The 24,441-nt window shown below is 51.2% G+C and overlaps 1 protein-coding gene across 1 annotated transcript in view; it reads left to right on the top strand.

Annotated features, from left to right (window-relative positions):
• Positions 1-24,441, top strand: part of LOC146786201 (cytochrome P450 2J4-like) — a 78,799-nt gene that overhangs the window by 18,906 nt on the left and 35,452 nt on the right. The window contains exons 3-4 of the mRNA XM_085633171.1: positions 21,652-21,812; positions 22,278-22,451. Of these exons, the coding sequence (XP_085489297.1) occupies positions 21,652-21,812; positions 22,278-22,451 (335 nt within the window). The remainder of the gene's footprint in view (positions 1-21,651; positions 21,813-22,277; positions 22,452-24,441) is intronic.

The following is a 24,441-nucleotide window of genomic DNA, read 5'->3' as shown; positions in this document are numbered from 1 at the left end:
AGGTGTAATTATCCATGTACCTGGCATCAGGGGACAGTTGCGGGTGTTGCAGACTATGCCATACCAGTGATGCAGTGCTTGACACGTGTGTCGCACATGCACACATGTGCAAAGTGTGAAGGGGAAGTGTGCCGCGTAGTGCCCCATCACACATGACATGTGTAAACAGCTCATCACACATCTATTGTGCCACAACATGAGGAGACATGTGCCACATCACTGCCTGACACACCTAGGCCCTGCACATGAAGGACTGCGCTGACAATGACTTGATGTACAGCCTTGTGCGAGTCTGACACCTCCATTCCTTTTGTGTGCGCCTCCTATCACCAGTGTAAGCAGTGAAACGCAGTACACACGCTCTGAGGGCGTGTGTAGGACCCGTACTCACGCGTGTACGGGCCGTACACACGTGAGTACGTGCCTATCATTATCGTTGGGGGTACGTAGGCCCTAGTGATACGGCACGTACTCACGCGTGTACGGGCCGTACACGCGTGAGTACGTGCCTATCACTATTGTTGGGGGTACCGTAGGCCCCAGTGATAGTGAGTATGTGCGTATCACTAGGGTCTACGGTACCCCCACGCGTGAGTACGTGCCGTATCACTAGGGCCTACGGTACCCCCAATGATAGTGATAGGCACATACTCATGCGTGTACGGCCCGTACATGCGTGAGTACGTGCCGTATCACTAGGGCCTACGGTACCCCCACCGATAGTGATAGGCACGTACTCACGCGTGTATGGCCCGTACACACGCGAGTACGTGCCGTATCACTAGGGCCTACGGTACCCCCAACGATAGTGATAGGGACGTACTCACACGTGTACGGCCCGTACACGCGTGAGTACGTGCCTATCACTATCGTTGGGGGTACCGTAGGCCCCAGTGATACGGGCCGTACACGCATGCGTACGGCCCGTATCACTGTAGTGATTGTGCCCTAGGGGTACGTGTGAAAGGCGCCGTACCTGTGTGGGGATTTAAGAATTACAATGGTGAGACATGAGGGACAAGTATTAGGGCCTAAATGCATGCTGGTTGTCATGGATACCGAGTTTCACGTTCAAATTTTTACACCATGTGATCTGGAAAAATCAGTTGGCCACATTTAACAATGTTGCAAAGTGGTTGTTGACTTGACATGATGCTGCTAAATCGAAAGATGCAAAGGCTGTCACTGGTGTATGTTTAAAGGGATTGGAGGAAACGTAGGATGCAAATGAGTCTGACCAATCACTCTGTACTCCTGTATATGAAATAGACCAGCAAGGCAGATATAAGGCAGGCAGAACCCTTTAGAGGGCACTTGCCTGCACAACATGTCAGTCGATACCACTGCTGCTGTATTGTCTCCCTCTGGCACCATGTCAAGGACTGTGGAGAGGCCCCAGCCTTTCACCCAGGAGGAGAACGAGGCCCTGCTGGATGTGATCCTCCCACAGTACTCCATGCTGTATGGTCGACCAGGGGAGCAGGTGAGTGCTGACTCCAGTACCTTCGCCTGTGCACCTTTATTGTGTCTGTCACTTCTGGCATTGTGGCCAGGTGTGACAGACATGCAATGTTGGGTGGAGTGGGTCCCGGGGGGGGGGGGATGGCTTATGTCTCTCATGCAGGGCTTGATGTAGTTCATGTGTGCACTCCTCACTTGCATTGTGCTTACTGTGACATTCACTGCATAGTGCATGGCACATTCCGCCAGTCAAATCCTCTTGGGCATTCTTGTTCTATTGTCCTGCGGTGATTCAGTGGTCACCCCAGGTGACTGCATCTACAGAAGTGTGTGAGAGTTGAGTGGAGCTGTGGTGAGAGTGGTGAGAGTGTCCAAATGATGTGTACGCCCCCTGGACATTGATGTGTGTGAATGTTTCTTGTCATGTGGATGAGTGTCTATGTGGAGTGTTGCACCACAGCTGCATGGAGGAGGCAACTGCTCAATCCATCTGATGTGTGAAGTAAGCCGTGCTGTGTGTCTGACTTGCTGAGCTAGCCCCACACCTGTGACCCCCCCCTGGCAAGTGGTACATGAGGTTTGCATCCGCTGTTGCCAATGGCAGGTGATTGATGTGTGCCTGTGTGTGTCTGTGTACTCTGCTGATGTTTCGTCAGTGGCCTGGGGCATGTGACTGCTTAGCGTTGCTGTCCATCAGCCTTGTGTTGCTTGGGATGCACAGTGTGTGCCATGATCAGGGATTGGTTCGCACCCCTCATGCCACCTGTGTACTTACTATGCCATGTAGTGCATTGCTGCTTCCCCAGTGGAAAAAGCCCCTATGACTGAGGTGCTATTACTTGCCAGCATACTATGCCCTGTTCCACAAATCTAAGATGTTCAACTGTGTGTCTCTGTGACATGGTGCAGGTGTAGTGATGTTGTCCCACTTTGTCATCCTCACAGGTATCCCCCTACTACAAGGGGAAGATCTGGAAGGACGCCGTCAAGGCCGTGCAATCGGTGGAGGGTCGCAGGCGGCGCCTGCCACAAGTGAGGAAGAGATGGCAGGACATCCGGTGCTGGACTCGGAGGATCGCCCGGGTCATGCTGAAGGACTCACCTCCTCGCAAGCATGGCGGGCGCCGGCGCCTGACCCACCAGATGCAGCGTGTCCTGGCGGTGGTCTTCCCTGACCTGGATAGGCGGATACAGGAGTTACAGCAGCAGGAAGGGGGTAGGTACATGTGTGTTTGTTGTGTGTCGCCAGCTTTTGATGCTGCTCAGTCGCCTGGAGACACTGCCAGGGTATATATGTGCAGTGCATATCCTGTTCCCCCACAGTCAACCTGTGCTGTTCTTCCTCCCATCCCCTCCTTGACATGTGTTACCTGGTCTGTGTGTGATCACTATTGCACATTGTCATCTAGGCTGCCAGTTTATCAAGGTGCACACTGCTTTCAGCATCATGTGTGGGGGTGGTCTGCCGGTGCCCTGTCCTGTACAGTAATTAGGGGGTGCATATTTGTTGCCACTGATGCTGAGTCCCACCATAGGAGTGTGAGGTGTCAAATGAACAGACTTGCTGCATGCATTACCAATGTTGTGGCCTCAGACATGATGTGCATGAGTGGGATATATGCATAGTGCCGGGACGGTTGCTCCTGTAACAGTCAGCTCATTCCAGGACCATGGAGCAGTGTGCACACTACAGTCCACTGTCACAGCCTGCCCTCCTACTCATGTGTGTCATCCAACACTGTGCACATTCACTGTGGGTTCATAATGGCTCTGCCTCTGTGGCATTGTTCCCTGGCCTAGGTAGTAGTTTTCACATGTGTGACACATTTGCCCACTGGACAGGGATACAGCAGTTTGCTTGTGCATACTCACACTGGGCAGTGCCTGTGTGGCTATTCACAACAATCTGTTAATGTTTGTTTGTGACCAATATGTTTTGGCAGCCCTACAAGGTGATGTCGTGTTAATGAAGCTACTTTTCAAGCACAGTTATTGTAACCCTGAATAAGAGCTCTCACTTCTTGATTGGTATCAGTCACATTGACTCAAGTATGGGTGGGTGTGCACAGGAGGGGCATACATGTTCAACCCTGATGTTTCATTGCCAGTTCTGACTTGTGTGTGATGATTCGCAGTACAGAAAGTCATCGTGCAGTGCCCCCGTGATGTTGGCCAGTGCTTGCTGTTGGTGCTTCATTGCCTGTGTCAGTTCTTGGCAATCATGTATCCTGCTTGTACATTTTTGGCACCTGTGTGTGGTTCAGATGCTACACAGTTGTGACTTTGTGTGCTGACATCTGTGGGTACATTCTGGCTTGCCATGAGGGGGAACCCACAGTACAGCTAGGCTTTTTTGCTAAACAATTGCAGGCCCATTGGCTCATGGATTGTCCTGGGTGTGGACATGTGTGCCACTCCAGATGACAGTCAGTAGGTCATATGTGTAGCCAACTGTGTGATCAGGTGACGGATAGCCATGTGACAAATGACATTATTCAAGTTGTTATTCTGGGAAAATGTCCATTGGCACTCACTACACCTGTCAACAAGTCTCAATGTTTCATATGCTTGACCTTGTTGTTTGGTTGTGAAGGACAATGATGTGCCTGCATGACAGATGTCTCCCAGGGAAGTGCACAAGACACCACCTTTACACTTTCCAGGGACACGCTGGCACATTTAAAAGTAATGCACAGTTTGGACAACACTTGTTTGGAGTTCATACATATACATGTTCCCACAGTGTGCTAGCATTTGGGTTAGTCCTTGGTTGTTGGTGATACAAAATTACGAGTGTCAAGTCATCCAGCCACCCTGGTGCCATGTATATGTACTTACTGCTACGCCATTTCTTCCTAACAGTGGCTGATTTGAATGAGTCTGGCAGCTCAAACGATGACTGTGTACATGGAGTTTGGTGTGCACCTCCTTGTGTGACTTCTGCTATACAGACACATGTGTGTTGCGTTCACAGAGTGCCACATTCACACATGCTAGACATGTCCATTTTGTAAAGGGTTGTGATTCTCCAGCAGTCACAATGTATTTCTTTGGGGTGTCAAAAGTACTCACAGGTCTCTGAGTCTGGGGACACCTTCTGCATTGGCATGTGGTATTTGGCCTTGGGTGCGACAATACTGTTTGTTTCCCAGTGAACAATAGGTGGCATGCCTTCATAGTCTTGCTGTGCTCAACTGATCCCAGACACTAGCTTCTCATGATCTTGTGAATTCAAGTCATTTGCTGTTGTGTCCTAAATGTCATTGTTTGCAAGTGGAATGGTGCGTCAACCAACTGGGGAGTGCAGGGCTTACATATGTGGGGAGTATCCTAGATGTTACTCCTGATGCCTTTCCTGATATGCACTGTTGCCTATTTTGTTTGGACTCATGTGTCAGATGTATGCAGGTGACTGATTTTTTCCTGTCTCTTCACCTTGCCCACAGCATCATCGGAGGACACCGAGGGAGACACCGGCACGGACGTGGAGGAGGGATCGAGCAGTGGTGCCACCACTGCTGAGGAGTCAGCGGAACCAAGTGGCATGGAGGGCGAGGGGAGTGAGGCGGAGGACCTGCCCAGTACCAACACAGACCACGAGGCAGACGGGTCCGAGGCTGAGCTCCCAGAGGGGCGGAGGCTGCTCCCAGAGCTGAAAGCAGCAGTACATCTCTCGCCGCCCCCTCCATTCCCATCACCGCCCTCCCACTTGCTCGGGTCCCTTCTGTCCGTGCTAGGCCATACCGTGTCTCCTTTGTTCCAGGCACCGCACCCCCTGCCCCTGTCCCCCCTGCTGCCCTCACTGCCTAGTCTGTGGACATTCAGCGGCAGTTGCAATTTGGACAGACATCGAGCCTGACTGTCCTCCATGGCCACACCAGACTGCTGACCCAGATGGTGTCGTACATGGAGGGCATCTCATCAGCGATGTCTGACCAACGGATGTTGCTGAGGTCCCTGGACTCGTCACTGACGGCAGTAGCGAGTCACCTGCAGCGATGCCTCCCCCCCTACCCCTGGCCCATCCACAAGTCCAACACCCATGCCTGTCCCAAGCACACCCAGACATCCACACACACGCACCCCACCAGACACAAGCTGCACACCACCACGTAAGGGCAAGCGCACACCTCCTGACACGCACACTCAGGGGGTAGCAGGCACACCCACTGGGTCTGGGGCACACAGGCAGGCACGCAGCCACAGTCCTCGTCCACATGACTCACTCCCCAGTCCCTCCGATGTCAGTCCCCTTGGCTCCCCTGCTCCAGATTCTGAGAAGGAGGCCTACTTTGCTGTGCTGGGCCTCGGCCCCACTAGTTCACCTGGACGCAAACGGTCAAGGCACTCCACGGGTAGGGGAGTTAAGTCCCCCAGCCCGTCCACCACCTCCCCCAGTAGCGCTGCAACCCATCCCTCCGACCCCCCCCCCCCTCCTTGGGGCCTGTTGCTTCTCCGGGTGCCGGGGAGACGCTTGAAGAACTGGCAGAAGTGTGCAGCGCCGAGCTCGCCTCCACCATTGGCGCTGCCCCACCCCCTGTAGTGGAGTCGTCCGTCCCTGCACCCGCCACACCTACCCTTCCCCCTCCTGTCCCTGCGGTGCCTGGTCCTTCCCCACATGATGCCCCCCCCAGTCGACGAAACACTCTTGTGATGTGCAGGCAAGCTAGGGGAGACGCATGGCCATGTGTCCCCGCCCCCCCAAGGACTGCTGATATGGACTGGCCATTGGCCTTTGTGAATAGTCTCGTTTACACATTATTATTTTCATGCTGAATAAAACATTTTCTTTTTCTTTGGAAAAGTCTTGCATTTCAGGTATTGATGTTGATGCTGATGCTACAGGAGTTAGGGTTGTGGGCATGTGTTATGTTTCAGGGATATGTTGTGGTCTGCTGCTCATGGGGTGGAACCTGGTATCTGCGTGCCATCACGTGATCTCTGCAAAGATTCTTTGTCGTGTATGCTCTTTGTGTTTGGAGACATTGTCCCAAGGAGTGTTCCTTCCTCTGTGGCACCTGACATCTCCCCTGCAGAGAGTTGCACAATTGTTGTGTTGCCCTGTGTCTACATGTCCTTTGTTGGTGATGGTGATGGATCCCTTCAACTCTGGGCATGCCTGCTCAGCAATGTGTCCGCCTGCATTGTCTGTGCCATCCTTGGTACTCACCGTATTTTGCCATGCCTTCATGGATAAATGGTCCCTTTTCCGCACAATGCATGTGTGTAATCCCAGCCTAGTACACATATGGTACTTGTTCTGCTGGGTATTTGAACACCTGACTCACAATTGTGGGCACTGTATCTGTGGGAACTCCACACTATTCCTTCCATGACAGACAACATCTTGGTGGCTGTGCCAGCACCTGGACATTCCTATCAGTCCTGGGATGTCCGTGACAGGTTGTGTTCTCTTTGGCTCTCTTAGTTTGTTAGGCAGTGACATGACTATACAGTCTTGTGGCATGATCTCAGTGTGTGTATTGTGCTGCATCTGCCAGGGGTGGGTATGCATGTGTTATTTATCCTCACACCCACATGTGGTGTGTCATGCAGTGGGGGTTAGACCTCCTTCCTCCTGGGAGTGGGACAATGCTGTCAGTGATGTGTTGTTATGGCACTATCCTAATTGTCCTAAGTTAGGGATACGTACATTCACCCATGGAGCTGTGGTCATCTGATTATGATGTACACACCCCCATGTCTCTGTCCACTGCTGGGAGTCCTCTGCACCCACCCCTCACATGCCTGGACACTGCTGGGAGTGATGGACACCCACCCCTCATATGTCTGGGCACTGCTGGGAGTGATAGGCACCCACCCCTCATATGTCTGGGCACTGCTTGGAGTGATAGGCACCCACCCCTCATATGTCTGGGCACTGCTGGGAGTCCTCTGCACCCACCCCTCACATGTCTGGGCACTGCTGGGAGTGATAGGCACCCACCCCTCATATGTCTGGGCACTGCTGGGAGTCCTCTGCACCCACCCCTCACATGTCTGGGCACTGCTGGGAGTGATAGGCACCCACCCCTCATATGTCTGGGCACTGCTGGGAGCGATAGGCACCCACTCCTCATATGTCTGGGCACTGCTGGGAGTCCTCCGCACCCACCCCTCACATGTCTGGGCACTGCTGGGAGTGATAGGCACCCACCCCTCATATGTCTGGGCACTGCTGGGAGTGATAGGCACCCACCCCTCATATGTCTGGGCACTGCTGGGAGTCCTCTGCACCCACCCCTCACATGTCTGGGCACTGCTGGGAGTGATAGGCACCCACCCCTCATATGTCTGGGCACTGCTGGGAGTGATAGGCACCCACCCCTCATATGTCTGGGCACTGCTGGGAGTCCTCTGCACCCACCCCTCACATGTCTGGGCACTGCTGGGAGTGATAGGCACCCACCCCTCACATGTCTGGGCACTGCTGGGAGTGATGGGCACCCACCCCTCATATGTCTGGGCACTGCTGGGAGTGATTGGCACCCACCCCTCATATGTCTGGGCACTGCTGGGAGTAATAGGCGCCCACCCTTCATATGTCTGGGCACTGCTGGGAGTCCTCTGCACCCACCCTTCACATGTCTGGGCACTGCTGGGAGTGATAGGCACCCACCCCTCATATGTCTGGGCACTGCTGGGAGTCCTCTGCACCCACTCCTCACATGTCTGGGCACTGCTGGGAGTGATAGGCACCCACCCCTCATATGTCTGGGCACTGCTGGGAATGATAGGCACCCACCCCATATATGTCTGGGCACTGCTGGGAGTGATAGGCACCCACCCCTCATATGTCTGGGCACTGCTGGGAGTCCTCTGCACCCACCCCTCACATGTCTGGGCACTGCTGGGAGTGATAGGCACCCACCCCTCATATGTCTGGGCACTGCTGGGAGTCCTCTGCACCCACCCCTCACATGTCTGGGCACTGCTGGGAGTGATAGGCACCCACCCCTCATATGTCTGGGCACTGCTGGGAGTGATAGGCACCCACCCCTCATATATCTGGGCACTGCTGGGAGTGATAGGCACCCACCCCTCATATGTCTGGGCACTGCTGGGAGTCCTCTGCACCCACCCCTCACATGTCTGGGCACTGCTGGGAGTGATAGGCACCCACCCCTCATATGTCTGGGCACTGCTGGCAGTCCTCTGCACCCACCCCTCACATGTCTGGGCACTGCTGGGAATGATAGGCACCCACCCCTCATATGTCTGGGCCCTGCTGGGAGTGATAGGCACCCACCCCTCATATGTCTGGGCACTGCTGGTAGTGATGGGCACCCACCCCTCATATGCCTGGGCACTGCTGGGAGTGATGGGCACCCACCCATCATATGTCTGGGCACTGCTGGGAGTGATGGGCACCCACCCCTCATATGTCTGGGCACTGCTGGGAGTCCTCTGCACCCACCCCTCACATGTCTGGGCACTGCTGGGAGTCCTCTGCACCCACCCCTCACATGTCTGGGCACTGCTGGGGGTCCTCTGCACCCACCCACCCACCTGCGCCCTTGCTGTGGTACACTGCTTTCCTGCCCATACACCACCCCCAATTTACAGCTGATGTGCCGCACCAAGCCGTACACCTACATCCGTGGCGTGTGTACGCCTTGTATCCATCATGTGTTGGGGCTGTAGGGGTACGCGTGTACGGCCCGTAACCACGCTCTGGGGGCGTGGGTACGGTCCGTACACGCGTACCCCTACGTCACCACTGCAGTGGCGGTACGGCCCGTACCCACGCTCTGGGGGCGTGGGTAGGGTCCGTACACGCGTACCCCTACGTCATAACTGCAATGGTGGTACGGCCCGTACCCACGCTCTGGGGGCGTGGATACGGGCCGTACCACCATTGTGGTGGTGACGTAGGGGTACGCGTGTACGGCCCGTACCCCCGCTCTGGGGAACGTGGGTACGGGCCGTACCACCATTGTGGCGGTGACGTAGGGGTACGCGTGTACGGGCCGTACCCACGCTCTGGGGAACGTGGGTACGGGCCGTAGCACCATTGTGGCGGTGACGTAGGGGTACGCGTGTACGGCCCGTACCCACGCTCTGGGGAATGTGGGTACGGTCCGTACACGTGTACCCCTATGTCACCACTGCAATGGTGGTACGGCCCATACCCACGCTCTGGGGGCGTGGGTAGGGTCCGTACACGTGCACCCCTACGTCACCACTGCAATGGTGGTACGGCCCGTACCCACGCTCTGGGGGTGTGGGTACGGGCCGTACCACCATTGTGGCGGTGACGTAGAGGTACGTGTGTACGGCCCGTACCCACGCTCTGGGGAACGTGGGTACGGGCCGTACCACCATTGTGGCGGTGACGTAGGGTTACGCGTGTACGGGCCATACCCACGCTCTGGGGAACGTGGGTACGGGCCGTACCACCATTGTGGCGGTGAAGTAGGGGTACGCGTGTACGGCCCGTACCCACGCTCTGGGGAACGTGGGTACGGGCCGTACCACCATTGTGGCGGTGACGTTGAGGTACGCGTGGTACGGCCCATACCCACGCTCTGGGGGGCGTGGGTACGTCCCGTACCACCATTGTGGTGGTGACGGGTACGCGTCCACGTCCACTTCCGTTGTGGCGGGACGTGGGATTGGTGGACACGCCCCCCGAAGTGACCAGACCATGGAGGTAATATATGTGCAGGGTGTATTGGTAATTTGTGGGGTGTGGGTTATGTTTCCTGCCCCTTGCACCCCCCCCTTTGCCCCTGTGGGTTGTTCTGACCTTCTGCGGCGTCTGCGGCGGTTTCTGTACACGAGGTGGTAGGCTATGAGGGCCGGGATGACGCGTAGGTTGGGGTCCATCGCTGTCCGTCGCGTACCGGGGCTCCTTGTTCGCGTCGTCCTCAATTTCCCAGCAGTTTTTGGCTCCCGTAAAAAATGCTGCGTGCGGAGTGACGTCGGCACGAATCGTACTTGCTGGTCCGTAGAACGCTGCCTGACTCCGTCTGGACGTCGCGTATGCGCCGTCCCGATTCAGATTTGTATGTATTTTTTTGCCGGTCGGTGTTTTTTACGACTCGTACAGAAATGGTAGTTCTGTGCGAATCGTACTTTCGAGTTTGTAAGCTGTTTTTCCCAGGTACGAGTCGGACGGAAAAAACGCTCCGTACGACCATTCGTACCCGGGTTTTACAGGATCGGAATCGGCACCTAAATGTAATTATTTTTTTCTAATGTTTAAATTAAAAAATGAATTCTCAACTACAGCAAAACATATTTTTAACACGCGTTAATAAGTATTAAATTACATGTATAGAAATAATTGAAATGTGTTTATTTTCAATAAAATGTATTTTTACATATTTTTTTTAATTCAAAATAGCTTCTAAAATTATTTTATGAGTAAATGATAAGTATGTACTATTTTTGCTTTTTAACAGTCATTTATATTTATTTTTATATTTAACTAATTCAAATAATATATTTTAACTGAAACTCATTCCTACCGGGCTGTATTTTAAGTCCGTACCTCCATTATTAGGTCTGGTGTTAGTCAAGACCTTTTGCTTTTACTAAAGTTTTATATATAATATGCTTACTTAAGAGGGCTTTCAGCCACCTCTTTTCATCCATTGGTCTGTTGTTGTGTTATTCACATTTTGCTTCTGCCCACTACAGCATAGAGCAATGGGTCAGTCTACTTCAGCCACTGGTTAACTTCACTTTTAGTGACTGCATTTTGCCCTCTCACAATGAGCACGTCTGCACACAAAGTAGTTCCCTTCAGTCCCAGTGTCTTTGTTTTTATCTTTATGTTAGACCTGTCAGCCCTTTGGGTGGTCCCTCCTCATCATTATTTATTTTGTCCCACTTTTGCCTCAAACCCTGTTAGTATTTTTTCCTTTTTGGGAACCACCAGACTTTTTAGTATTGATGCAGATTCAGGGAGCCATTTTATCTACCCCTGGAACTTCTGTCTGAGGGCCTGGAGCACAAAATGGTGGCCACCTGTGACATCATCAGAACCCACTGGAACCTACCAGCACCTTCCAGAACATTCCAGAACCCTGTGACAGTTGGAGGCGGTTTGGAATGTTGGGAAGCTAAGCCAGAGTTGACAGTTGGAGCTGGCAGTTGGCACCTGACTGGTGAAGAGAGAGGAGCAGAAACCTGAAGGAGGAAGGAGTGAGGCAGCAGGGGTGGAAACTTGTGCCTGGAGTGGGGTCCATAAACCCACCCTTGATACTAGTCCCTACTGACTGAGCCCAGCCTGGAGCCCTGTGTGGGACAAAGCAAGAAAAACCATCTTAAGGACCTGGACAGCAGGAACAGGCCTTAGAAGTAAAGAAAAGCAAGAATCTGACCTGTTTATTGGTTTCCCTGGAATCCGACGTCGAGAAGCCTGAGACCTGGAGCCCGAGGTGGAGAAGCGGCGCTGACTGGAAAGCAGACGTCGTACCCGGAGCCGCCAGAGGTCGAGAGAGGGCGCCGACGGAGGTCGTGGAGAGTACCAGAGGTCGAGGAGGAAGTCACCCGAGGTCGAGTGAGCGGCGTTGACGGGGGAGTGAAGTCCGCCCTCCGGAGTCGCCGGAGACCAAGGTGAAGCGTGCCGGAGGTCGGGAGTGGAGATCGCACTCCGGAGTCGCCGGAACCTGAAGAGAATCGTGCCGGAGGTCGGGAGTGGAGGTCGCACTCCGGAGCCGACGGAAGTCGACATCGAGCCAAGACAGCCCGACGTCATCGAACCGGAGGCCGACATCGAGCCGAGGCCGCCGACATCGAACCGGAGCTGCCCGAAGTCGACATCGAGCCAAGACAGCCCGACGTCATCGAACCGGAGGTCGACATCGAGCCGAGGCCGCCGACATCGAACCGGAGCCGCCTATCGACGTCGTCAAGAACTGACATTGTGCCGAGGCCGCCGACATCGAACCGGAGCCGCCTCACGGCGTCGACACGACTCCAGCGGCGTCGGAGCTTCATAAAAAGGGCAGTAAGTGGAATAGAGGGCGCCTAAGGCCCTGTGGAGCCCTGAGAGACTAACCTAGGGTGCTGGAACCAGCTTGATTGTGCCAGGGGTGAGCTGAGACTAATACAGAGGGGTTGTGTAGTGTGGGAGAGCCAGATCTCTAGATTCCCCCTTTATCTACCTCAGTTTAGGCCTCAGCCTTGTCCAAGCCAGGGAGTATACCCCTCAGGCCATCCAAATCTTTACAAGCTGGGATTGGGTCAAATCATCCCATAGTACCTCAGGAATGTGAACTGATTTACAAATGTCACTGTTGGCTTTTATTATTTATTGAGAGCACTGTATTTATTGTATTTATCCTATTTATTGCCTCACAGTATTTATTGTTTCACAATATTTATTGTCGTACAGTATTTATTGCCTCATAATATTTAATTGCCTATAATGTAATGCACTTATATTTATGCCTTGATTATTTATGATCTACCTTATTTATTGAATCGTTAAGACAGTATTTATTTGACGTACCCTTCCACAGAAAAAGCCTTGTGTACTGTGATTGTATTATTATTTATTTAATCAGCAACTAAGAGAAAAGAAGATAAAGAGATATATCTTCAGTATAATTTTTAAGGTGTAGTGTCGTTTTTTGAACGGATGCACGCATGGTTATTGTGTGGGTATTGCGTATGCTTAACACGGTGCCTGACCCCTGACCACTCGAGCCAAGCTACCACTGTGTATGTCTGGAGGGACCCCGTTACCACCACCCTTTCCGGTGTGGGAGTGGGGTTTTTCTAACATAATTGGTGTTCAGTGGTGGGATAGAGCTGTGCCTACGTATACTCAACAATAACTGTGGGTAGTCCATAGGCCTACACCGGGAGTTTTCTCAAAGCGGCCTTCCTAATTGTGGGTTTTTGTTTTTTCCAAATTTACTCTGGTGGTGGGAGGAGGTATTATATAAGGTACCCCCCTGCATAGTTACTGCAAATAACTGTCCTCTGACCTGAGTGGGCAAGATGGAGTTTGTACTGGAGAATTTAGAAACGTACACTGTGGCCCAACTCAGGGAGTTTTGCCAGCGGGAGGGGGTGTATTGTCCCCCAGGAGCAAAGAAGGGTGCACTCCAAACCAGCTTAAGGGCTTGGGGGGAGGCACGGCGAGAAAGCAAGGCTGAGGAGGAGGACAGGGATAGAGAGCCCGACAGTGAGGGAGCTGGTTTGTACCAACCTGAGGTGGGGAACCTGTCAGCGGGGCCCAGGACACTTTCCAGGAAGGGCAGCAGTGCCTCTAGCGGTGGCTTGTCTGAAGTGGAGTTAACAGACCGGAGGGAGGTAAGACAGCTCACATGGGACTTAGCAAGGCTGGAGAAAGAGAAGGAGGAACAGAGGATGGCTCATGAGATAAGGCTGAAAGAGATAGATCTTCAGATCCTGAGAATCAGGGCACACCCTGTACCTAACGGTGGCAGCGAAGAACGAGAGTACACCAGGGAACCCAAACCCTACCTGCCAAAGGACATAGTAGCTAGCTATGAGGTGGGTGACGATATCGCCAAGTGGCTAGCGGCCTATGAGGTCTCGTTAAGGGCCCATGGGGTTCCAGAGAAGTACTGGGGAGGGGGATTGTACAAGTACATGCCTCCAGCTGGTAGGGATGCTTTATTGGCCCTCGAAGAGGATGAGCAGACCTACTACCCCACCATGAAACTGGCGCTCATAAGGAAGTTTGGACTAACACCCGAAAAGTACAGACAGAAGTTCAGGGGTAGTCACAAACTGGGCACACAGAATTGGGTGGACTTCCTGGACTATGCAAAGAAGGCACTAGAGGGTTGGATTCAGGGCAGTGAAGTGAGGAACTACGAGGGGTTGTTTGACCTAGTACTGAAGGAACACCTGCTCGAGAAATGTTTCCCTGAACTGCGTCAACACCTGGTGGATAGCAAGCTGACCAGTCCCCGGAAGCTTGCTGAGGAGGCGGACATTTGGGCTAGTACCCGGGTGTCCACAAGGGGGACTGGAGGGGATACTCAAAAGGCCGGACAGGGTGCCCCCCAGAAGAAAGAGGGAGGGGAAAAGAAAAAGGAGTTCTCCAAAGGCCCCCAAAATAACTTCCAAGGGAAGGGAACAGGATTCACCCCTAGGGCTAACCCACCCAGAAACCCTAATCCTGGCCAGAGTCAGCAGCCAAGGGTTGTCCATTGCTACGAGTGCGGTGGCGTTGGACACTATAAAGGAGATCCGAAGTGCCTGAAACGACCACCCCCTCCCATTGGAGGAAAGACCCCCGGAGTAGCTAGTGTAGTGCTCGGGGAGGAGATGCCCTTAACTAAGGGAAGGGAGTGGGCGGGTGTCACTTTAGTGTCCCTGGGAGAACGGGAGATGGTTCCTAAGATCCAGGTGCCCGCAAATACCGTAAAGTATGGGCAGTGGGTCACCATCAACGGCCAAAGAGGGGAGGCTCTGAGAGACACAGGAGCCAGTATGACTATGGTACGTAGCCAACTGGTGTCTCCAGAGCAGGTACTTCCCGATGTACTCCACCCAGCCGCGATGGCTGACGGCAGAACAGGCCACTATCCAGTGGCCGAGGTTCCCTTTGAATGGGGGGGGGTTGCAGGTTCACTTCGAGTTGCCGTAAGCCCTGCCGTGCCAGTCGATTGTCTACTGGGGAATGACATGGAGCACAATGCTTGGAAGGAGGTGGAATACCGGACTCATACTGAGATGCTGGGTACACCTGACTGGGCCTGTGTGAGCACAGGGTCCGCGACTACCCGGAGAGGGAGTTCGTTTCGGCTGGAGCCTGGAACAAAGGCCCAGCCAGCTGCCAGTCAAGGGAAGAACCGAGGACAGGAGGAGCCTGCCTCGGCGTCCACACCCCGTAGGACGGATAGGCCACCGGAGGTGGTGGACCAGGAGTCTGCGGTGGGGGACGTTACCAAACTGGAGGACCTACCCATCCCGGCCGAGTGGCACGTGGAGGGAGGCCCGTCCAGGGAGGAATTCTGCCAGGGCCAGAGGGAGTGCCCTACCCTTGAGGGGCTGAGGCGACAGGCCGAAGCCCAGGCAGCAGGGAACGTTGAAGGGAACTACAGTGTTTACTGGGAGGATGGCCTCCTCTACAGTGAACCCAAGGCACCCCTACACGGATCGTCACGAGCCTTGGTAGTCCCTCAACGTTATCGAGCCTTCCTTCTGGAGTTGGCTCACGAGATACCATTGGCAGGACACCTGGGGCAAGACAAGACCTTCGCCCGTCTTGTCCCACACTTTTATTGGCCTCAGATGAAAGTGTCGTCCGATACCTACTGCCGGACATGTGTGTCTTGCCAAGCCAGTGGGAAAACAGGGGTGAAGCTGAAAGCTCCCCTGGAACCACTTCCTGTCGTTAGCACCCCCTTTGAAAGGGTGGGCATCGACATTGTGGGTCCGTTAGATCCGCCAACGTCAGCTGGTCACAGGTTTATCCTGGTCCTGGTGGATCATGCCACACGGTACCCAGAGGCAATACCTCTGAGGACCATAACAGCACCTGTTGTGGCTAGGGCCCTGATGGGAATCTTTACCCGAGTGGGTTTTCCCAAGGAAGTTGTGTCCGACAGGGGGACCAACTTCATGTCAGCGTACATGCGGGCCATGTGGAAGGAGTGTGGAGTGACCTACCGGTTCACCACTCCTTACCACCCCCAGACCAATGGTCTGGTGGAGAGGTTTAACAAAACCTTGAAAGGCATGATCAGAAGTCTGCCTGAAAGCCTGCGGAGGAAATGGGACGTCCTCCTACCCTGTCTACTCTTTTCTTACAGGGAAGTGCCACAGAAGGGAGTGGGCTTCAGCCCCTTCGAGCTTTTGTATGGGCACCCTGTACGTGGACCTCTTAACCTGGTGAGAGACGGATGGGAAAGAACTCCCAGAAAGCTTCCCCAGGACGTGGTGAGCTACATGCTGGCCTTCCGGAGCCAAATGGCTTAGTTGTGGAAGCAAGCTTCTGACAACTTGGAGGCCAGCCAAGCAGTAATGAAGGCGTGGTATGACCACAACGCTCACCCGGTGGAGTTGGAGCCTGGCCAGAAGGTGTGGGTGATCGAACCAGGAGAGCTTAGCGCCCTCCAGGATCGCTGGTCAGGACCCTTTGAGGTGTTGGAGAAGAAGGGTAAGGCTACCTACTTGGTGGACCTTAAAACCCCTCGTTAGCCCCTACGGGTGCTGCACGCCAACCGCCTCAAACCCCACCACGAGAGGCCCGAAGTCATCTTGATGATGGTGACTGACGGAGCAGAGGACGTGGAAAGCGAGCCTCTCCCCGATTTGTTTGCGTCTCAAGAAAAGGATGGGTCGGTGGAGGGAGTGATTCTCTCCCCATCTCTAACTCCTGAACAGCAGGAGGACTGCCGCCAGGTCCTGGGGCAGTACTCTTCGTTGTTCTCCCTTGTCCCGGGTAGGACTCACCTGTGTGTCCATGACGTGGACACAGGAGACAGCCCACCTGTGAAGTCCAAGATCTACCGGATGTCAGACAAGGTGAAGGCCAGCATTAACAGTGAAGTCACTAAGATGCTGGAGCTAGGAGTGATCGAACCTTCTAGCAGCCCCTGGTCCAGTCCGGTGGTGTTAGTACCAAAAGCTGCACCACCGGGTGCCCAACCGGAACTGAGGTTCTGTGTGGACTACCGGGGACTGAATTCAGTGACCAAAACTGATGCTCATCCGATCCCTAGGGCGGATGAATTGATTGACCGTCTGGGAGCTGCCCAATATCTAAGTACCTTTGACCTTACTTCTGGGTACTGGCAGATCTCTTTGACTGATGGAGCAAGGGAAAGGTCAGCCTTCTCCACGCCCAATGGCCACTACCAGTTCTTTGTAATGCCCTTTGGGCTCAAGAACGCACCTGCCACGTTTCAGCGCCTGGTAAACCAGATCCTCACCGGAATGGAGAGTTTCTCTGCTGCTTATCTGGATGACATAGCCGTCTTCAGTAACAGCTGGGAGGATCACTTGCGTCACCTGCAAGCTGTTCTCCAGGCCCTGAGACAAGCTGGATTGACGATCAAGGCCAGCAAGTGCCAGATCGGGCAGGGGTCGGTAGTGTACCTTGGACACTTGGTGGGTAGGGGAGCGGTGCAACCCCTCCAGGCGAAGATCGAGGCCATCATGGCCTGGGAACCCCCCAAGACTCAGACTGAGGTCCGAGCTTTTCTGGGCCTCACGGGATACTACCGCCGCTTCGTGAAGGGGTACGGTACCATCGTGGCCCCCCTCACGGAGCTTACGTCCAAGAAACAACCTCGACGGGTAGTCTGGACGGAGGCTTGTCAGCAGGCCTTCGTCAAGCTGAAGAAAGCCATGTGCGAGGCCCCGGTCTTAAGGGCCCCTGACTTTTCCAAGAAGTTCATTGTCCAGACAGATGCATCAGAACATGGCATTGGGGCAGTGTTATCGCAACTCAATGAAGAGGGTCTGGATCAACCCGTGGTCTTTCTATCCCGGAGACTACTTCCCAGGGAACAGAAGTGGAGTGCAATAGAGCGTGAAGCCTTTGCAGTGGTATGGGCTCTGAAGAAGTTGCGGCCATACCTGTTTGGCTCGCACTTCCTGGTTCAGACCGACCACAGACCCCTTCGTTGGCTGATGCAGATGAAGGGGGAGAATCCCAAGTTGTTGAGGTGGTCTATTTCCCTACAGGGAATGGACTTTCAGGTGGAACATCGGCCTGGAGTGGACCACGCCAATGCAGACGGTCTCTCAAGGTATTTCCGCCTTAGTGATGAGAACTCCCAAGGGGTTGGGTAGCTCTCCCCACTTTCAGCTGGGGGGGGACGCGTGTTAGACCTGTCAGCCCTTTGGGTGGTCCCTCCTCATCATTATTTATTTTGTCCCACTTTTGCCTCAAACCCTGTTAGTATTTTTTCCTTTTTGGGAACCACCAGACTTTTTAGTATTGATGCAGATTCAGGGAGCCATTTTATCTACCCCTGGAACTTCTGTCTGAGGGCCTGGAGCACAAAATGGTGGCCACCTGTGACATCATCAGAACCCACTGGAACCTACCAGCACCTTCCAGAACATTCCAGAACCCTGTGACAGTTGGAGGCGGTTTGGAATGTTGGGAAGCTAAGCCAGAGTTGACAGTTGGAGCTGGCAGTTGGCACCTGACTGGTGAAGAGAGAGGAGCAGAAACCTGAAGGAGGAAGGAGTGAGGCAGCAGGGGTGGAAACTTGTGCCTGGAGTGGGGTCCATAAACCCACCCTTGATACTAGTCCCTACTGACTGAGCCCAGCCTGGAGCCCTGTGTGGGACAAAGCAAGAAAAACCATCTTAAGGACCTGGACAGCAGGAACAGGCCTTAGAAGTAAAGAAAAGCAAGAATCTGACCTGTTTATTGGTTTCCCTGGAATCCGACGTCGAGAAGCCTGAGACCTGGAGCCCGACGTGGAGAAGCGGCGCTGACTGGAAAGCAGACGTCGTACCCGGAGCCGCCAGAGGTCGAGAGAGGGCGCCGACGGAGGTCGTGGAGAGTACCAGAGGTCGAGGAGGAAGTCACCCGAGGTCGAGTGAGCGGCGTCGACGGGGGAGTGAAGTCCGCCCTCCGGAGTCGCCGGAGACCGAGGTGAAGCGTGCCGGAGGTCGGGAGTGGAGATCGCACTCCGGAGTCGCCGGAACCTGAAGAGAATCGTGCCGGAGGTCGGGAGTGGAGGTCGCACTCCGGAGTCGCCGGAACCTGAAGAGAATCGTGCCGGAGGTCGGGAGTGGAGGTCGCACTCCGGAGCCGACGGAAGTCGACATCGAGCCAAGACAGCCCGACGTCATCGAACCGGAGGCCGACATCGAGCCGAGGCCGCCGACATCGAACCGGAGCTGCCCGAAGTCGACATCGAGCCAAGACAGCCCGACGTCATCGAACCGGAGGTCGACATCGAGCCGAGGCCGCCGACATCGAACCGGAGCCGCCTATCGACGTCGTCAAGAACTGACATTGTGCCGAGGCCGCCGACATCGAACCGGAGCCGCCTCACGGCGTCGACACGACTCCAGCGGCGTCGGAGCTTCATAAAAAGGGCAGTAAGTGGAATAGAGGGCGCCTAAGGCCCTGTGGAGCCCTGAGAGACTAACCTAGGGTGCTGGAACCAGCTTGATTGTGCCAGGGGTGAGCTGAGACTAATACAGAGGGGTTGTGTAGTGTGGGAGAGCCAGATCTCTAGATTCCCCCTTTATCTACCTCAGTTTAGGCCTCAGCCTTGTCCAAGCCAGGGAGTATACCCCTCAGGCCATCCAAATCTTTACAAGCTGGGATTGGGTCAAATCATCCCATAGTACCTCAGGAATGTGAACTGATTTACAAATGTCACTGTTGGCTTTTATTATTTATTGAGAGCACTGTATTTATTGTATTTATCCTATTTATTGCCTCACAGTATTTATTGTTTCACAATATTTAGTGTCGTACAGTATTTATTGCCTCATAATATTTAATTGCCTGTAATGTAATGCACTTATATTTATGCCTTGATTATTTATGATCTACCTTATTTATTGAATCGTTAAGACAGTATTTATTTGACGTACCCTTCCACAGAAAAAGCCTTGTGTACTGTGATTGTATTATTATTTATTTAATCAGCAACTAAGAGAAAAGAAGATAAAGAGATATATCTTCAGTATAATTTTTAAGGTGTAGTGTCGTTTTTGGAACGGATGCACGCATGGTTATTGTGTGGGTATTGCGTATGCTTAACACGGTGCCTGACCCCTGACCACTCGAGCCAAGCTACCACTGTGTATGTCTGGAGGGACCCCGTTACCACCACCCTTTCCGGTGTGGGAGTGGGGTTTTTCTAACACTTTATAATTACTTTAGTGTTGCCTTTATGTTTAGAACCTGTGATGAAAGCAAGATGCTTTATACCAGACGAAAGCACAGGCCACATTCCACTTTCAGTTCCTTTCTCTTGCCAATGTTGTTGTAAATTCCTTTTGGGGTGTCCTTTGTTTATCCTACTGCTGGTATTTCATAGCCTCCATTTGAAACTGTTCTGAATTAAGTTATCTCCTTTTTACTATGCGTGCAGTCCACAAACCGAAAGCAGAAAAACAGCCTTTATTATTTTAATTTGTAACACTTTTTGAAAATATATTTTATTTTGTGCTTTTCTTTCTTTCTCTCTTTCTTTCACTCTTCCTTTTTTGTTTCTTTGTTTCTTTATTTCTTTTTTGCTTTCTATCTCTCTTGCCTTCTTTAATACCCACTTTCCTTCCTTCTTTTCATTTTTCTTTCTTTTCTTCTTTCTTTTATTTTACTTTCTTTCTCACTTTTTCTTCATTCTTTCTTTTCATTTTTCTGTCTTTGTGTCTTCGTTCCTTTCCTTTCCTGCTTTCTTTCTTGCTTTCATTCTTTCTTTTTTCAAGGCAAGAGGCTGGCAGCTAGTGGCATAACCATTGGCCTTTTTGGTCTGTGTTAACTCAGACCTTTTCCTTTTGATTTTTCTAAAATGATGTTGATGACACAGTTAGTCATAGGGGTTTTCAGCCACACTTCATTCATTTGTCTATGGTTGTGTCACTCACAAATTCTCCAACCCACTCAAGCATGCATCAAGGGGCAATGCATCAGTCCACTTCAGCCATTGGCTGACTTCACATGAGTTATGGAATGCTGCCCTTTATCAAGAAGTACATCCACGTGCAAAGTACCTCCCTTCAGTGCCGGGGAGTACTATGGTAATTTGTGCTTGTTTGAGACCAAAACATTTTCACATTTACTCAATGTTTTTTTTTAGGTTGATGAACACCCTGCAGATCACAAACAATAAAGATTTGCAAAAACCGTGATAAAACATGAATTTCCAAAAGGCTGGCAACATGGGAGAGTGTTGCAGTACCATGTGATCGGCCAAATGTAGAGATGAACATTCTACAAAAGTGTAAATTACAACAATAGTGTAGTTCATGAATACCAAAAATATGTAAACTTACCCAAAAGTGTAAACTTACACAAAAGTTTAGCTTGGGAATCAGGCCGTATAAGTAATTTCATGTTGTTTGATGTAATTAAATCCCTGACTGTGAATAGATGCTCTGTTTAAACAAGTGTACATAAAAAAGATACATTTTGTTTTTTGCACAAGGGCATCCAAGTCTTGTGTTGGTATTGGCGCAGTCATTTTGTTTCTTGTCGTTTTCGATCATTTGTGATCACAGGAATTGGAGTTGCATGAACACACATGATATTGTCTTCTCTATTCCAAGGGACTCCCACTGATCTGTCTTCCCTCATCGAGGGTTGTGTTGCCAATGTTATCTCCTCTTTGGTGTTTGGGCATCGTTTTGACATTAACGATAGCTCGTTCCATCATCTGATCGAAGATTCAAATTACATCACGTATTTCCTGGGCTCCAACTGGAGTCAGGTAAGGAAGCTAACTTTCACAGGCACATTCATATTGCAGATCATTTGTTTACTAGGCCACTTCCGTAGTGCTTGTTGGAGGTAACTGATTTACTTCAACAGCAATAGTTTTCACTTCCCGCCAAGATTATTGTCCGCCTGCCTGATTTTGATCGCTGGACACTTCTTCATCTCCAACGTGGTAGGAGGTTTGACTATATGTCCGCCCACCTAATTTAGACAGGCATACAAGTAGCTGTTTTTCAATGCCTTCCACCTCCAGGAAAAACCTGGCGGTAAGGGGTATTGAAAGGTGCTCAGCCTCCCCTCTGCCATGGGAAGCTACATCGTTGTGACTGAGTTCCCTCTCTGCCAAAAAAATAAATAGGGCTCGAAGTCTGTGCTACCCATAATATACACTTTCATGCAGTATTATAACAGATTAAGATGATAAGCATTTGTAAAGGAGCATTCTTGTTCTCTACAGGTGCACAATGCTTTTCCATGGCTGGCGCAAAAGTTCTTAGGACCCTACAAGACACTGACTGCGCATGTAGAGCGAATTAACAGCTACGTAAAGAAAGAGATCAAGGAACATTGGGAGAAACCAGGAGGTGAACTACAGGATCTCATTGACTTCTACCTGGACCAGATGTTGAAAGTCAGTAGCTGGAAAGTTTTGTTGGCCATTGTGTAGAACAACTGTAAGTAATCTTTAATGAGACTAGGGTTGAGACTAACTTTAAAGGGGCCATGTTCCAGTGTATAGAAAAACAGTTTTCTTACCAGTACTTCATCACTAACAATAGACATTCCAGATTGTGACTTTGTTGATGTCTGGGGGTGTTTTCAAATGTATTGTGACACCATTCACCAGATGACCCCTTTAAGATCAGGCAATACTCCCGAGCACTAAAACGTATTTTTTGCTGTGTTGCCCTGTCTTCTCTGGAATTCTTGTACAGTCACCTAAAGTAGCTTGAGGACACTGGCGCAGTTGGAAAAAAGTGGTTATTCACTAGAAATATATATATGACCTGCCCACCCTATGGTGTAAATACTCGTAAACTGGGCCAAAACGCGTCACAATAAATCTTCACCAGCATCTTTGCCGTGGTTAGGGCATCTTCTGTTGTGTAGTGACAACGTGCCTTGAGTTATGCTTGAGACGATTTTTCAATTGTAAAAGCATTTGTTGATTTGCCTGTAACGTTTGACCCCATGGATGGATTTGCACAAAACCTGACAGTCTATTATGTTTTGGCATGCCAAGTTTTGTGAAGATCTGTCCATAGGGGAAAAAAGTTAAAGGCCAGTGAAAAAGTTGATCATTTCTCTTTTTAGCTCCTATAGTACATTTAGCCAAAAGATATAGGAAAACCGCTGAATTGATTTATACCAAACTTGGCATGTAAGGAGGAAATTACCCAGAAAGCATGCTTTTTTTTGTGTATGGTGTAACTTGTTTAGTAGGGTTTGAGATATTAGCAGTGAAGAAGATGTGAAACAGGATTTAAAGGGTTCATTATGTTGTGTATCTCTGTATTTTAACTCACTATTGACGAATTCTGTCAATCACACTTTAAATTTTTTAGAAAAGGAAATTAGCTGGATTAGGGCTGAAAAAATATTCTTCTGGCCATCTTGAAACTAATGAGTCAATTCAGCAAGTTATGTGCGTTCCAAAACATGACTGGTGAATTTCAGTGGTTTAACACATTTGAGCAAGAAACATAACTCAGGGCCCAATTTAGAGTTTGGCAGATAGGGTACTCCATCGCAAATGTGAAGGACCCACCTGCCTCATTTAGAGACAGGCGGACCATAAGTTGTCGGTTGACGCAGACCCCGTTGGAGTAGCGGCTGTCGGAGGAATGAAATTACACCGTCAAACCCAATTTTGGATGGCCGGTGTAATGTTTTTCTTTTCTAGTGTGTCACTGCCAGGAAAAACCTGAGGTTGAGGGGCAGAAAAAAAATTATTACCCCACACCGTTGGAGAAAACTCTTAGGTCCCAACACAGGAGTTTGCTTCAGAAAAACAAAAACTTTTGGATGGTTTGAGTCAAAATCGATGGCAGTCGTCCAGAAAATCTTTTCTGCATTGAAAGGAAAAGCTTTGACGTCCCATCCTCTAAATCTTAAATAAGGCCCTCAGTTTTTAACTCTTGTTTTATAGATAGATAGATAGATAGATAGATAGATAGATAGATAGATAGATAGATAGATAGATAGATTGCTTTAATTTATTTGTTTGACATATTATCCAGTTCATATAAATCAGTATGTATGTATGTGATATTTGTATAAGGCCAACCTAGCAGAAATTAAGCAGAGTGCTGTACAGCGTCAAAGGTAAAGATTAAGTCAAAGAACTTTGGAGGTGTAGCTGGGGTCTGGCAGCTGAAGTGTACTGTTCCTGCATTGTTATGCAGTGTTCTTTAAAGTTGTCTGTCTTTCTATTCTTTCTATGTGATAATTCAAATTAAAACACACGTATTTGCCACTTCATATATGGTCTTTTTAAATCCCGAAGTGTGCTAGAATAATGAGGATATGCCACTTGCTAATCCATCATGCACAGATCTGGTGCATATTTGTAACAGATTTATGATATACAACTGATGAACACCTACCTGTATGTTTATGAA

This window comes from Triturus cristatus, chromosome 11, assembly GCF_964204655.1.
Source record: "Triturus cristatus chromosome 11, aTriCri1.1, whole genome shotgun sequence".
Lineage (NCBI taxonomy): Eukaryota > Metazoa > Chordata > Amphibia > Caudata > Salamandridae > Triturus > Triturus cristatus.
The sequence above is the reverse complement of the archived record's forward strand: the minus strand, read 5'-3'. Positions and strand labels throughout refer to the sequence as shown.